The 16,369-nt window shown below is 34.3% G+C and overlaps 1 protein-coding gene across 7 annotated transcripts in view; it reads right to left on the bottom strand.

The window, feature by feature from the left end:
* Positions 1 to 16,369, bottom strand: part of LOC135577155 (nipped-B-like protein) — a 187,763-nt gene that overhangs the window by 130,060 nt on the left and 41,334 nt on the right. For all 7 annotated transcript variants that reach the window (XM_065044955.1, XM_065044954.1, XM_065044956.1 and 4 more), the window contains 3 exons: positions 5,801 to 5,944; positions 2,463 to 2,628; positions 1,419 to 1,549 (listed from right to left, as the gene is read on the bottom strand). In XM_065044955.1, coding sequence (XP_064901027.1) covers positions 1,419 to 1,549; positions 2,463 to 2,628; positions 5,801 to 5,864 — 361 coding nt within the window. In that variant the 5' untranslated portion in view covers positions 5,865 to 5,944. The remainder of the gene's footprint in view (positions 1 to 1,418; positions 1,550 to 2,462; positions 2,629 to 5,800; positions 5,945 to 16,369) is intronic.

The raw sequence follows: 16,369 nt of genomic DNA, 5'->3' as shown, positions 1-16,369 counted from the left end.
AGGTGCTTTTATTTAATTAAGGATTATTCTTAACCTATTGAATTGAGCTGCAAAAGTGTTTCCCTCTCTGATGCACAGAATTAGCAAAAATTAGAAAGAAATTAACTTGCTTTATCTTCTGTCTTTCAAAAGCCTCTGCTGGAACAAATAATTTCAAAACCAATGTCTCCCTTTTGCACTGGCAAAAATAATTTTACTCTACAGAACTGGTGGAAAACTCTGATTCAAATGTATATTCTTTGTGGAACCACTCTGCAAAAACTGGCAGGAAAGTCACAACTGTTCCCACAGCTGGAAAAAAAAAAAAAAAATCATACTCTGCCACAGCTACCACCAAACCCACAATCTGGAGACTGTTTTCAGAGCTTAAATTTAATTATATATGTACCAATGAGCTACTAAATATTTAGCACTGCCTTTCACATTTTTATTCCAGAAAATATCTGGATTCTTTCAAGGAATATTACGTGTTCTGTCCTTAGCAAGTTCTTTTCAAATATTGTATGGCTTTTTACTCACTAGCCTAGGTGAACAGTCTAAATAATCTCATTTTCTTATTTTTCCCCTTTAAAAATGCCTTACACTTTCTATACCCTGTGGACTCCAGTAACACTTCTATCTATCTCTCTACAATGCTAGCAAAGCTTTATCCTCATACTGTGAAAACTCTAGAAATTCTCCTACTCATTTCATAGTTTAGTATTTAAAGAAAATATTTCAGCTGCAAATGAAGAAGTCTCCAGATCTACAAGTAGAATCTGTCTGATTAATCCTTTGCTTGGTCTCTCCCCTTCTCCATCTTTGCTATCCAGAAGTATATCTCACTAAACCTCAGAAAAGAATTAGCTGTCAAAATAGCATCACTAATTGCTGAGAAGAGGAATGGCAGGGAGGAGTTAAGTATGGTTCATTCAACCTTATTCCTTACCCCAGAACTATTAAGAACTACCGCTACAAAGATGTACTATAATCGTACAAATTTCAGTAAAGTTTTTTCCCAACTTCAATTATTTTCTTAGATAAATATATGAACCTAGCCATTAAGAGATTCTAATAAAATTACAGGGTGTTTCAGAAAGATGGACCAAATTTCAAAGCAGTAGTGATTTCAAAGTGGGTGCATCTTTTTGAAACACCCTGTACTTTAAAATAAAATCCAATCACTAATCCTAAAAATTAAATTTTGTAGTGAAATTAAACATTATTTTTTACCAAAAATCCTGATAGAATTTATTTCCATGCTTATTCTAATACAATTGCTCTTGGAAGATGGCAAGACATAGCTTTATATCACGATAAAATACGAGGTAAAGCATAAATATCACAGTTGTGCTCCATATATATTTGTGGTTGGTGTCAGTCCCCTAAAATTACAGAACAACATAAACCACAATCAACAAATAATCAAAAATCCTTACCGCTTTGTACCCCATATCTGTTTTGCATGCTTTTCTCCCTGAAAACATTAGGATTCCTTGCCAGAATAGCCTGCAGCAAGACTGGTATATCTCCCTCTGGATCATCACTGCCAAGGTTATCTTTCAATTCTCTGGAATTTTGGAAGTAAGCAAATTAAGAGGCAAATGCATTTTCAAATTATAAGAAACCATGAGTCAAGTTAAAAAAAAAAAAATACACCACCACAAAAACAAACAAACAAAAAAACCCCACCCAACCAAAACAAAAGACAATTTCCTGTTAAAATATACAGAAAAAAAAAAAAAAAAAATCTGCAAAGCACTGTTCCCCGCCTCTATTTTTTCTCTCTTGTTTAAGGAATGTAAGAAGAGGCATTCCTATTAGCCTTCAAAATTATTTTCTGTTAATAAGCACTTATATGTACATGCCTGTCAGTTTCAGACTATTATAAAAAGTTTCTTATGCCCACTTTTGTATTGTGATCTCAATAAAGGAAGAGCACTTTGGCATAATATCAAGAAAGTATTACTGTAGGAGTGAAAATAAGTTATGTGTGAATGTATAACATTCAGGTTGCAGTCCAACATTTTGAGAAACTTTGATTTTAAAAAGGAAAATTGGCATATCTTTGACATCACAGGATTCCCTTAGAACCATCAAAAACATAACAGATTTTCTATAAATGCATCTGTGCTTTCACTTATTGTTTGCTTTAATGACTTTTAAAAGCTACTTTCGTTTGATCAAAACAACTGATTGGAACATGTAGGAAAAAGACAGGGCTGTCAACATAAGACAATTCAAAGGACACCTAAGGAAAAGAAAAAAAAACAAACACAAACAACAACACACCAAAAAAACCTAAACACAAACCATACACCACCACCACACACACAAAATATATATATATGTGCTAATCTGCTAAGCTAGCCTAATAAAAAAGCTCTATGTTCTAACTTTCAGATTCTCACAAACACTCTTCTCATTTTAGTTTCAAAGAATAAGGATGGTAATCTGATATAGTTGAAGTTCAAAATACATACATGTGATCTGTTGACACCTGATTGAGACTATGGATGAGCTGTGAAACCAGATTTTCATCCCTGCAAGCCAGAAGGCAGTTCACCTCTTCAGCTATCCGTCCATTGAAAAGCAGGCTTTTTGTTGTTGTAGCAGGTAAAGGTGATGGAAGAGGCAGCTGGTTCAAAACTGTTATCAAAAAACAGAAAGAAATTCAGAATCATTTCATGAAACACAAGCATACAAAGATGGACATCATCTTACTCCCTCATGTGATCAAGGAAGAAAACCTGACAACTCCATCTGAAATATATAGAAGATTTCTGGATCTTTTTTTTTAATCATGAACACACACACACAAAGACTGGACTCCAGTTTTAATACTATAATGCAGTCAAGTCCATAAGTTATATTATTATATTATTGCAAATATTTAATTAAGGGGAGTTTTATGAATAAAAACATACTTTTAAACATTCCAGAATACTAAGTTACTTAATGTTACAGCAGTTTTTTCTTGGAGCTGAAGGCATGAATAAAAGGAAGGAAATGCAAAATCCTTGTAGCTGCATGTAGTACTGTAATGCAACCAAAACTAAACAACCCAACAACCAATTTACGCCACTAATTAAATTCTCAATTGATTCTTCTCCTATTGTATTCATTTTTATGTAAGTAATCTTCTCAATAAATGGCTAGTATCATTGTTTGGAAAGATCACTAAAATGTTAATTCAGTCAATATTTCAGTCTGGTGCAAAAGGAATTGCAGTTTTTGCATTGTTGAAATTTGCCGTTTGATATGGAAATACATTCTCAAATAAATGTGGTTATGTTATACATAATTTAAATGTGCTTTTCTTGCTTTATGTTTTTTGCTACTGACTTATTACTTGCTGTTTATGTTATATTTATTTTGGACTATGGAAATGATGTTAGACAAAAAGCAAATCAAGCGATTTTCTTATTAGAGTTCAAAATGGATCATAAAGCAGCAGAGACAACTTGCAACATCATCAAACGCCATATTCACCTGACCTCTCTACAACCGACCGCCACTTCTTCAAGCATCTCGACAACTTTTTGCAGGGAAAATGCTTCCACAACCAGCAGGTTGCAGAAAATGCTTTCCAAGAGTTCATAAAATCCCCAAGCACAGATTTTTACGCTACAGGAATAAGCAAACTTATTTCCCATTGGCAAAATTGTGTTGATTGTATTCGTTCCTATTTTGGATTAATAAATATGTGTTTGAGTCTAGTTATAATGATTTAAAATTCACAGTCCAAAACTGCAATTACTTTTGTACCGACCTAATACCTATTCACAAATCTTGGTTAAAAGATTTGTTTAATGAAAACAGCTATCACAATATTTCAATCAGATTATAAATGAGCATACTATACTTTCAGAGGGCATTCTTAGTTCTACAGGCATAACAAAGAAGTGTACCAAATAAGAAGCCTCGACCAGATGATTTGGCTGGGCTACAGAGATGGGAGTAAGCCAGAAGAGACCAAAAAGCTTGCCACATAGGAAAAGTCACTTTCATGGGTCCATGAAAACAAGCTGACTCTGATTTCAGGTTCCCAGTCTGACTACATTAGAAATAGCTTCAGAAAAAAAACAACTGTGAAATATACTCTTTTGTCTCTTTCATATTTTGAAATTCTTTTTAAAAAAAAAAGGGGGGGGAGGCATCACAGAATTCCAGTATTTTTTTTCCTCTATACAATGAATGTCATTACCCTATTTAGAAATAAACTGCAATTCAAATAAAAGTGTATAATATATTAAAATAGCTAGCTTTCATTACTTGCATTATATTACCTTGAATGTGCCTTGAAACTTGGAAAAATTAGCAAGATCAGCAAAACATTTACTAGAACAGTATAAATTCAGCTAGTTAACTGAGCCTACTCTATTGCCTCCAGTCATCATGTCCTCTATATTTTTAGGGCAACAGGACTTGTCCATTCCATTACCTTATTTTCACATAGAGAGAAATAAGGTGAAACAATGACAAGCCTTTCTCTTTCACCTACTCCTGAGTTTCTAAACATTAGATAAATACCTCAGATAAAGAAGAAAACACACCTAACACAAGGGCTAATCCCACCAAAGGTAGTTCAGTGTTTCAAGAAACTCTTGCACCAGGAGTTTGAACAGTGACTTCTTCCTGTTAAGTATTTTGACTTCTTTAGAACCTTACCTGAAAATACTTAGTGCTTGAAAACTACCCATAGCCCAGAACCTTATGATTTGGATCCTGATGGCCCGTTATTAGACGCACATAATGATACATATATACACATATAAATACATAAGCAGCATATTCCAATTTGATATTTCAAAATATCAGAAAGACATGGAGTTATTTTCCCCTCAATTATATCTGCTTTTTTTTTTACTGTAGGCAATTAAATTCAATTACTGGGTATATACTTTCAGTGTGTCTTGGAAAGTCTCCAAATTTCAGCAGTATAATAATAAAAACAAGAGCTCAGAAGAAGCACTTGGGTAACTGAGTCCAATTACCCTCAGACAGACAACCAAGCTATAAACTCTTGCTTACACTTTATAACCAAGGTGCATCTTTGTCTCAACTTCTCTTATTGAAATGGTTGTTCTAGTACCTCATTATTGTAAGGATAAATCTCCTCTTAGTTTCCATTAGAAATTTATTTTTTTATTTTGATTTTGCACCACTACCAGCTCTTAATGTAGCGATTTTCCTTTCCTTGCATTTTGTCTTCCTGACGTATTTAAAGACAGCACACACACCTCATCTGCTCCTTTTGCAGGCTGAACAGCCAAGAAAGCATCATAGGTTCAGCTGCTTATTTCTGTTCTAGCAGCCATTCTTTGCATTCTGTAATTAGAGCAAATTTTTGTACTTTGTCCAAAACTAAGGAACTAGGTTTCAAGTATATTCAGCATATTCCACAACTCTCTCTAGCTGAACATGAGTCTAATCTTCTCTCTCTCTCTTCAATGAAGATGAGATGTATGTTTTAGAGAACTATTTTATCATGTATATGTTTTGCTTTATTTCTAAGGTATGCAGATATGTTACTGAATGATATTTCAAACAAACTCCTATATTTTATGTTTCTGGTTTACTTAAGGGGGGTTTTTTAACCTACATTTCATTTCATGTTTAAATTAGCATATTTTGTTTGAATATATTTTTTAAATTTGAGCAATGACAAAAATAACTTTTTTAATACCAAATCTGATTTTGAACAGATTTACTTTTAACAACTTTAAAAATAAATCTATTTTTAGTATTTTGAAAATGCAGGTATTTACTGAAGAGGCAGAAAGGAACACAGCAAAGAGACAAAAAAAAGAATACTTACGGTCCGTAAGACTAGCAATCCCTGCAAGAGTAGTGATAGGAACATGAGGCATATCCCCATTCATCCTGAAGTTCTGGGATGGTACTTCCTACACAGATATTTTAGTTAAGGTGCCAGCTATCATTACTTCCCATCTCCCAAGACCTAAAAAAAAAAAAAAAAAAAAAAAAATAAAATAAAAAAAAAAAAAAAAATGAAAACCCCACAAACAACCAAACAACCACACAAGCAGAAAACCAAATTAAAATTCTCAGTTTACTTAAAAGACTTTTAAATTCAATAACATAAGTACACAGACCATAAGCTCAGCTGCATACTAAGAAGTAAATTTTGTCAAAAATTAGTGGAATAATATAGAATTTAAATACCTAAATACCAAATAGCATTAAGCAATCAAAAGACAAGATTTTGGTCTCAGAAGCAGAGTCCTTCACCAAAAAAGATGCAAGATAAGGCAATCAAAAGACAAATTGCTCAGGTTATAACAGTACCAACTCAAAAATTGGTAACAAAACTTTTGTTTGTTCATACTGCAGTGGACAGCACTTAATCCATAACCAGTTTAAGCAATTAGCCGCTATATTCACTTCCCAGTTTTGGAGGAGATATTTTTCATATAAGAAGCTAGAAAAAACAAAAGGAATAATTTACAGATGCAAAATTCAAGTAGTAAACATGCAACAAATACAAAATCATAGTATATTTTTAAAGTAGTAGCTATTTCAAATTTGATCTGAAAGAATCTATTTAATATTAAACACTTTCTTGTCAAACTACCGCCAGGAGCTGTTTCACCCACTCCACAGAAATAAAAGGTTTAGTCACCACTGAACTAGCTTGTTTATTTCTTGTAAAACAGCACAGTTTATATTCAACTACTGAAAAGGAATTTGTTCATCCAGTTTACACTAACTATAAAGATCCCAATTGTAAGGAAGTCCACACTACTAAAAAAACCCACAACACCAAACCTGCCCCCCAAAAGATCCTTACAATTATTTCAACTGCAGTTTCAAAACAACAATTTACAAAGACCACAAATTACAATCCACTATTGTTATACTAATGAAATGACAAAAATTGAGCATGATATTTTCTGAATACAGACAAAATAAATTACAGGAAAATAACTTGATATATGCATACATTTACCTCTGTTAACAGTTCATGAAATACTAAAAAGGTGACTTCTGTCAGAAATTATGTTTACTGAAGATTCTGAAATAATTGTTTCCTTACCCTTACTTTACAAGCCAACATTTTTGCAAATTACATATACAATACATATAAAGCAAAAGATCACTGCAATTTCCTTAATAATTTTTATCTCATTCTTTCTTATGCCACTCCAATGACATTATATAAGAAGGTCACCACTGCTAATACATATGTACAGATTCCAAGACAAGGAAAATTAATATTATAAGTCTTTTTCCTGCTCAAAGTTTTCACGAACCACTGAAGTTAATTTTTCAAAGTTTCTCCATCCACACACAAGTTAATTCTTCGGATAGGGAGACAACACAACCAACACACAAAAAAAACCCCACCCAACACTGAGGTTAAACAGAACTGGCAATGAGTTGACTCCTTTTGCTGCACCTGCTACAGGCTCATTCCCACCACTCGATTTCGTGTGTTTATTAAAAATATTAAAAATATAGCACATTACAGGTGCAGAAAAATAGTTAAGGAAACTGCCGCAGATAGATATGCTGTGTGGGTTGTTGTGTTTGGTGTGTTCTTAATCCAGGATAAAACAGCCTTCAGGGACGACAAAAAAAAAAAAAAAAACAAACCTAACTTTTCCCACAATGAGGCTGCAACAAAAAACCCAGAAGAGCTAACAACACTTTTAGAATTTAAGTTTTCATTGAAAGGTAAGTAGTTAAAGAACATCTTTCACACAGAAGTTGTATATACAAGAAAAAGGTCATGTCTGATAATCACTCCTCTCCTGACTGAGACTGCATCAAAGCTGACTAAGGCCACATCACTAGCCAGTACTATTGGAAATCCTGTATGTAAGGGGGTAAGAAATATGTTCACTTTCCCTTCCTGATCGCCTGGAAAAGCTGTAAACATCAGAGGCAGTCACTACTAATACAAGTTCTTTCCTGGTATTAATGCCACAATAATTGAATCATACAGATATTCAATGGGAAAAATTCCTCCAAAACTAGACACTTGAATTAGAAACCTTCTCCACAGATAGATTATAAGAAACATGAACTGGCAAGATCCAGATCTGAGAGTGGAGCAAGTGCAGAAAGCTAGAATGGTCAGGGGAAAATAAAGCTTTCTAAGAGGAAGATAGAGGGAGTTGGTTTGTTTAGCTAACAAAACAAAGGTCATGAGGGAAAGTGATGGTCTCTCTAAAGGCAGTCAAAGAAGGTTACAAAGGAAGAATGCTACAGAGCAATGCTAACACAACAATAAATGGGGGCCATGAATGCAAGCAAGAAGAAATGAAAATGGAGCTTCTAACCATCAGAGATGACACTCTCTAGAACAGCCTTTCATTAGGAGTAGTAGCATAGAGAGACAACAACATTACTTTAAAGATGGATCATACAGATGTTACTGAAGGGATGGGAAGTGGTTGCCTGCACCAGCTGGGAACTAAGAACTGTGATTCAAGAAGCCTGCCTCTTACACCAGGAAGTTTTTGAAAGTATGACAATGTGGGTGAACAGATGAGAGTAAACAAAAGATGAAGAAAGACAGAGGGGATTAAGTGATGAGATTAGTTTATACAACAAACACAACATGAAGAAACCACATGAGAAATTTGGGTCCAAACACCTGTTATGTTGAGAGCAAAACTGCATCTGTTATACAACTGGCAAACAAGGTGAGATTCAATTCCGGAACCAGATACTGAGGTCCAGTGAAACCAGAATTTGATGTCACTTAGGAAAATGCAGAAAAGGATCTGGGGGTGTTGATCAACAGCCAGCTGAATATGAGCCAGCAATGTGCCCAGGTGGCCAAAAAGGCCAACAGTATCCTGGCTTGTATCAGGAATAGTGTGGCCAGCAGGACTAAATACTGTACTCAGCACTGGTGAGGCCCCACCTTGAATCCTGTGTTCAGTGTTGGGCCCCTCATCATAACAAAGACATCGAAGTACTAGAGAGAGTGCAGAGAAGGGCAATGAAGCTGGTGAGGGGCCTGGAGCACAAGTCTGATGAGGAGCAGCTGAGGGAACTGGGGCTGTTCAGCCTGGAGAAAAGGAGGCTGAGGGGAAACCTCATTGCTGTCTACAACGACCTGAAAAGAGGTTGGAGCATGGAGGGTGTTGGTCTCTTCTCCCAAGTAGCAAGTGATAGGACAAGAGGAAATGGCCTCAAGTTGCACCAGGGAAGGTTCAGATTGGATATTAAAAAAAATTATTCACAGAGAGGGTTATAAAGCAGTGGAACAGGCTGCCCAAGAAAGAGGTGGAATCACCATAGATGAGGTACTTAGGGACATGGTTTAGTCCTAGAGTTAGGTTATGGTTGGACTCAATCTTGAGGGTCTCTTCCAACCGAAATTATTCTATGATTACTAAACTCACTCATTTAGGGAATTCAAAATATGAAGCAGTTAGGGAAAAAAATTGACAGCTCAATACAAGATATGTTCTTTCATACAAAACATCAGAACAGCATGCAACAATTAATGGCTTGACTGACAGACATGCTTTGTTGTGCTTTGGTTTTGTTTTTTCATTCATCAACTGTAACAAAGTAATTAAAAGTAATACGTTGTAGCAGCTCACAATTAGTCAAGAAGAATCAACCATTTATCAGTACTTAGAAAATTTTACATCATCAGCTTTGTACAGTAGCTTTTACCAGTAGTACAGCATTTCTACCTCTGGACTGAAAAAAATGAAACTGTTAGTTAATATTAGCTGAATTAAGGAAATCAAAGAACTGCTACATTGGAGAGCTTTTAAACAATGCATCACAGTGTAGCAATTCAAACAGAGAAGTAGAAACCAAATTTGCATATATACAAAGGAGGTCTTGCACATTCAGTATTTATGTATTTAGACTCTTGCTGCTTTATAAGAAACAACGGATAGTGCAAAAGACATTCCAGGGAGGAAGAAACTACAGTGCACAAAGGAAGTGATACAAAGAACCCCTTAGTGAAATGAAAACAGCGAAAGGGCAGCATATACTGAGAATAATATAAGAAAAGCTATCATCATAACACACAATAAAAAAGTTAAACCAAGATAGTAAGGAAAGTAATCTTTTAAAAGTTTATGCTATGGATAATAACTATACATTTAAAGTGCTACTTCTGTGTTATCTTCTTCCCTTTTTTTTGTCAATTATATATATTCTCCTTTACTGCAAAATAAACTCCAAAGAAAATTACTATCAAAAAGTGTTGTGGTTTTGGTTTATTGTTTGGGTTTTGCTTGGGGTTTTTTTCTGTTGTTTTAGTTTTGATTAAGTATTAGGTTGGTGCAAAAGGAATTGCGGTTTTTGCATTGTTGAAATTTGCCATTTGATATTGAAATACATTCTTAAATGTGATTATGTTATACATAATTTTAATGTGCTTTTCTCGCTTTATGTTTTTTTTGTTACTGACTTACTACTTGCCATTTTAGACTATGGAAATTATGTTAGCCAAAAATCAAATTTGAGTGATTTTATTATTCGAGTTCAAAATGGGTCATAAAGCAGTGGAGACAACTCACAACATCAACAATGCATTTGGTTTAGGAACTGCTAACGAACATACAGTGCAGTGGTGGTTCAAGAAGTTTTGCAAAGGAGACGAGAGCCTTGAAGATGAGGAGCATAGTGTCCAAAAATCGAAAGTTGGCAACGACCAATTAAGAGCAATCATCAAAGCTGATCCTCTTACAATTACAGGAGAAGTTGCCAAAGAACTCAACGTGGACCATTCTACGGTCATTTGGCATTGGAAGCAAATTGGAAAGGTGAAAAAGAACAATAAGTGGGTGACTCATGAGCTGACTGAAAATAAAATTAAATTAAATTTAATTTAAAAAAAAAAAAAAAAAAAAAAATCGATGTTTTGAAGCATCATCTTCTCTTATTTTGCAGGGAAAACACTTCCACAACCAGCAGGATGCAGAAAATGCTTTCCAAGAGTTTGTCGAATTCTGAAGTATGGATTTTTACACTAAAGGAATAAACAAACTTATTTCTCGTTGGCAAAACTGTGTTGATTGCAATGGTTCCTATTTTGATTAATAAAGATGTGCTTGAGCCTAGTTATAATGATTTAAAATTCACAGTCTGAAACCGCAATTACTTTTGCGCCAACCACATAGAAAGTAATTATGTGATTGCTAGAAGTCCATAACACGGACATGGAAAATACTGACTGCCTTCGGTGGCACAAGGTTTGGGCCCTGTCATGGGGAACCTCTCGACAACTCATCTCTCTATATGTAGTGAATTTCTCACCATAGTACTGGGTTAATGCCAAACTAGAAAACTAACAAGGGAGAGAAGAAAAAAAAAAAAAAAAACTTTAGAGAGAATGGACAGGAACAGGTAAAATTAAAGGAGGAAGAAAGGATGAAAGTAAGTTGTGAACAATTTAGGTAAAGAAACAGTGAATACTCAAGTGAAAGACAAGACTACAAGCAGGGAAGAAAAACAAGCAAAGAAAAAAACCCACACCAAACAAACCACCACCAAACAATAAAACAAAACACACCAAAAAAAAACCCCAAACAGATATTGCAGCATCTGACTATCAATGAAACAACCAGAGGACTCTAGACAAAATAAAGGGAAACATCTATTTATGTGCAGTAATACACAGGCTCAGTAGTAACACAAAAATAAGTAACACACCTCAGGATTTAAACATTTAGTATGTACACTTAAATGTTTCATTCCCCATACTCCAGGGTATTCAGGGTATTCTTTAACTTATTATATCTTTAGATTTAAAAAACAACTTTTATATGACTAACGTAATATATTTCTGAGAAGATATAAAATTAGGTGCATTAAAATTAAATTTTAAAGAAGGGCTAGGGTATTAGATATCTATAGTTTTCTTTTTTAAAAGCATTATATTAAATAGAATAATTTAAATACAGTTATGTTTTATTTAGTTTAGACTATGAAATCTTTAGTTACAATGAAAATACTTTTAAAAGTGCTTTTCATTTCTTATATGTTAAGTAGCATTGTACTGATGTAACCACAGCACCATGATCAAAGTTGATTTCTGCAGCTGCACAAAGTAAACAAAGTACAACTCATTTATTAGCTATTTTATCATTTTGGTGAGCAGTGGACTTTTCTTTTAAAACAGCAAACATGTTATTATAAATTTAAGAAGCCTTGCCTCATAGCCAATTTTAAGCTTCCACATTTTGCAATGAACTACTTTTCTTGTTAGATACTAAATGAAGCTCTGCTAGTTATCAGTCCATAAACTGTCCTAAAAAAAATTAGTAAAAATAAATCAGTGAGAGAGGCAGAAAGAGAATTAATTAATATCCTCTAATTCCCATTCAAATAAGATACCATGACTGAGTACATCATACAGATTTATCCACAAGAGGACAGATTTCTGGTTTCCATACCAGAACTCCAGTTTGATAAAATGACAGTACTTCTGTTACAAGTTTCCAGAACAAAATGCTTTTAAAAATACTTCAAAAAATACTAAGTAAGGAGATATGGTTGCCAAAACATAGTCTAGCACTTAAGTTACATGGAAAAAAGAAGCATACACATTCATAATATAAAGCATCTTAATGCTAATTAAATCTTGAAAAAAGTCAGTATTGGAAGTGAACAGTAATTAATAATTGATGCAGCTGTCTAAGGTTAAAATAGTAATGCAGGAAACCTGATATGAACGTAACCTGAGCAACCAAGGGGGGGGGCAGCATGTGGGGGGAGGCAAAGAGAAAGAGGGGTGTCAGAAATCCAGAAGACTCAGTATTAATGATAAAAGCCCATGAAAACACATCAGCATTTATAAAACCAGGAAGTTCACAGCATATACAGAATAGTTTCACCTTCTACAATACTGTCTACAAAAAATTAAGTTTGAAAATCCAGATACGGACATCCCAGAAGCATAAAACCAGGTGAAATTCAGTGTACTATTAAAATCCATATGTTTGGTTCATAAAGTAATCAGCCAGCGGAATCTGAGTGATGCAGACAAAGCAAGTGAAAAATGTAAAAGTTTGAGATAATTATTTAGTATAATATCTAAATCAGTATTAGCATAATGTATTTTCCTAAAACTATTCCAATAGTAGCTGCTCAAATCACTACAAACTACAATTACTGTAAAATAAGAAATCTTAGTGAAAACTACTGTACTGGGCCAAGTGTAAATTGCTTTGGAATATAAAGCAACCTTTAGAAAAAGCTTTTAGAGCAACCAGCTTCTTCCTCTGTGGCTACTGCCACATTCTTTTGGTCTCTGCTGTTCTACTTGATAACAATGATACTGATGCCTTTGCTGCCCATGTTCTAGTAGTGGCAGTGACACCACAGTAAATGGCAAGAGAAACCCCAGTAAAGGTGGTGGAAGCATACACAATGTGAGAGGTCCATGGATTCAAGGAAAGATGCCCTCTAATGCACAGTTTCTAGCAGGGAAAACTAAAAGAAAGCATAATTGTGCTTTGCACCTGTAATAACTCTTCTTTGGGGAGGAAAGGAATTGACGCAATCAGACCATCAAAAAAACCACCACCACCACTACATGAATGTCTAATAAGAAATGTTTACCTTTCTTGCTACCTTGCAATCACAAAGGGTGAAAATTCATTAGAACCCAGTTTCCTGAAAAGAAGAAAGAAATAGGTCCCCAACAGCATTACTACCTTTTTCTGTTAAAGCCATTTCCTTCTTGTAAGCACAGGAAGCTTTTCCTTTTTATTCATTGTATATAAAGCACTTATAAACAGTGTTCTCCACATAAAAATAACATCTCAAATATTTAATTCAGGTGCCTTAGCACTAAGTATTCTTTAAAATGAGGCATATATCAAGTCCTTCATAACCAAATAAGACATTTAAGCATCAAGTAAAAGCCTATTCATTAGGGCAACACAATCTGTCCCAAAAATTTGCAGAAAACCAAATTATGTTTACAAAGTGTTGTGACTATTTCAGATGAAGAGGAAAACACAAAGCTCAGAATTATTGATTTTCAAGGAAAATGCCCAATGCATTGATAGAGCTATGTAAATAACCAAGAATACTGTTCCACAGCAAGTGTATTTCCTGCTATTTCTTTAGAGAACTAATGCAAAACAGGGTCTGTTTGAAGAGCCTTACTGTTAGGCAGCTCAGTTGTCTTCTTAAAATATGGGGATTAAATTTAAGTGAATGGAACAGAAATCTTGCACCTGGTTCCAAAATAAGATACTACTGGCTCCTTCTCATTAGAAAAGTGATACAAGATTAAGTCCTACTGATAAGGCAACAAAACCTAAATCAAATAACTGGTATGTTTCAAAAAGTCAAGCTATATATTAATGTATGTGCATGGAGCTTAAATTGAAAAACAGGCAACAAGATTAGGAGAAAAGGGAATAACATATCACAGGTCAATATTAATTCCAATATAAAAAAGCAGTGAGCCACTTTTGATATGCAACACGCAATCTGTTTATATAGAATTTTCCATTAGCATTTATTGTGGATCTCTAAAGAAATACTGCGCATCTGTTTTCTTTGTGTGTATTAAAAGAGCTTAGAGGTATTTTAATTGCTTTTCAGAGCCAAAAAAAGAGACAAAAATGGTGTGACTGCAATACTTGAACAAAATCAGCTACTGCCTCACCAGGTATATTTCTTCCCAGTTTTGTTTTATAAAGATTATGAATCATCTGAAAGAGTTAAAGGACAAAAGTACAAGATTAAAATTTGGAAAAGACTCCTGAATTAAATAGATTTTGGTCCAGTGTTTACTCACTAGGTTTTCAGCTTGGTTAAGATCCAACCTAAAAGTCTTTAAAATATAAGTACACAGTTGTTTTTAGAAATGGGTAATGCTACTACCAGCTAACATAAATGAGACATTCAAGAAAAAGTTGAAGAAAACCAGGTTACTATTTCCTCTGTCATACCTGTCACAACTATTTGTTAACAAATATGCATGTTGCAATCTGAAGTGCTCTCCATTTGACAGAGCTGACCTACTGAACCCTCTTAATTGCTCTTGCTCTTCTACAAATCTCTTATCTATTTTCTTTCAGTAAAATGAACTGTATCTAATAATCAGCTCCTGCTTGTGTGCCTGAGCAAGCAAAAGGTCTGTGCTCACCAAAAAGAGCACAATTACAGATGTACTTTTTTGTTGCAGTAAAAGTTGTATGTGGAATGTGTAGTATAGATGGGAAATAAATCTATGAACTACTGAAGTAGATTGGGGTTTTCCTTTTATGTTTTAATTTCTCAGCTGCACTTAATATCATGACTGCTTCCAAGCAAAGTTAGGTTTTTACAGTTTAATTCTATGTTTGCTTCTGCAGAACAAAAAGAATTCAGTAGCTCTCAGTAGTGTCAGAATCTTTGATGCGGAGAGGCTCACAGAGGATATTTATTGGTTAAAAAGATGTAAAAGGAGCAGTAATAAACTCCCCAAGTAACTGGATTCTCCCTGATAAAAGTTTTAGCTGCTTTATTTTGCAGAACTGGCAAACATAACTACCCTACTAAGGTATTTTGCGTCTAATAGCTATTAATGTTGTTGTGCCTGCAAAAACAATGTGTATTTTATAATAAAAGAGATGCTGTACAGCACTGTAGGTGGTTAAGATGCTTTTCTTCTGGATTGGTGTATTATTCCCCCCATATCTCCTCACCACAATGATAATTCCTCTATCCAAGGGCTCTACGACAGCCCTCTGTGACACACCCAGTTTCCTCCCTTCACATCAAATCTACTCCCACACCTCTGAGCTGCTAGATGGGAGACAGCACATGCTGCAGCCTCTTCCTCAATGAGGACATGAGTATCTCCTTTATCCAACAACCAATTTTCACAAACTAAACTGTCTTGAAACTTTCACTTCCTGTAAATTTAGCTGATACTTTCCAAAATTATTAGACAGAGAGACAGATAAACAAGTGCCATGATTGTTAGACAGAAAATTATTAAATAAGTCAGTATTTTTACCAACTATGTGCAGAACCACATAAAGAGCTGCCCTATTGTACACATCTGCATAATTACTGGTAATGGAATTATTTTTGTAATTTTATAGCATTCACTATCCAAAATTTGTTCTCTTTGGTTCATTTTACAAGAGGTAGTTTATATTGCTTATGCAACATACAGATAAGATATACTCTCTCTAAAGGAAAGTATGCAAAAGTAAAAAAAAAAAAAAAAATAATCGATGGAATTCAACATTTTAATTAAGATTACTAACTTCTTGCAAAAACACACTGCTTTGAAAGATTAAACAGGAGAGCAAAAGTAACTGAAAAAAAATAAATACAGTGTTAGTGTCTAATAAATAAAATAATTGTGTAAGATCCTTCAAACGTGAAAAAATTCATCTCTGATTTTAGTTAGTGCTTATATTCTAAAATT

This window comes from Columba livia, chromosome W (assembly GCF_036013475.1).
Source record: "Columba livia isolate bColLiv1 breed racing homer chromosome W, bColLiv1.pat.W.v2, whole genome shotgun sequence".
In the NCBI taxonomy this organism is placed as follows: domain Eukaryota; kingdom Metazoa; phylum Chordata; class Aves; order Columbiformes; family Columbidae; genus Columba; species Columba livia.
This window is presented reverse-complemented; position numbering and strand designations above follow the sequence as displayed.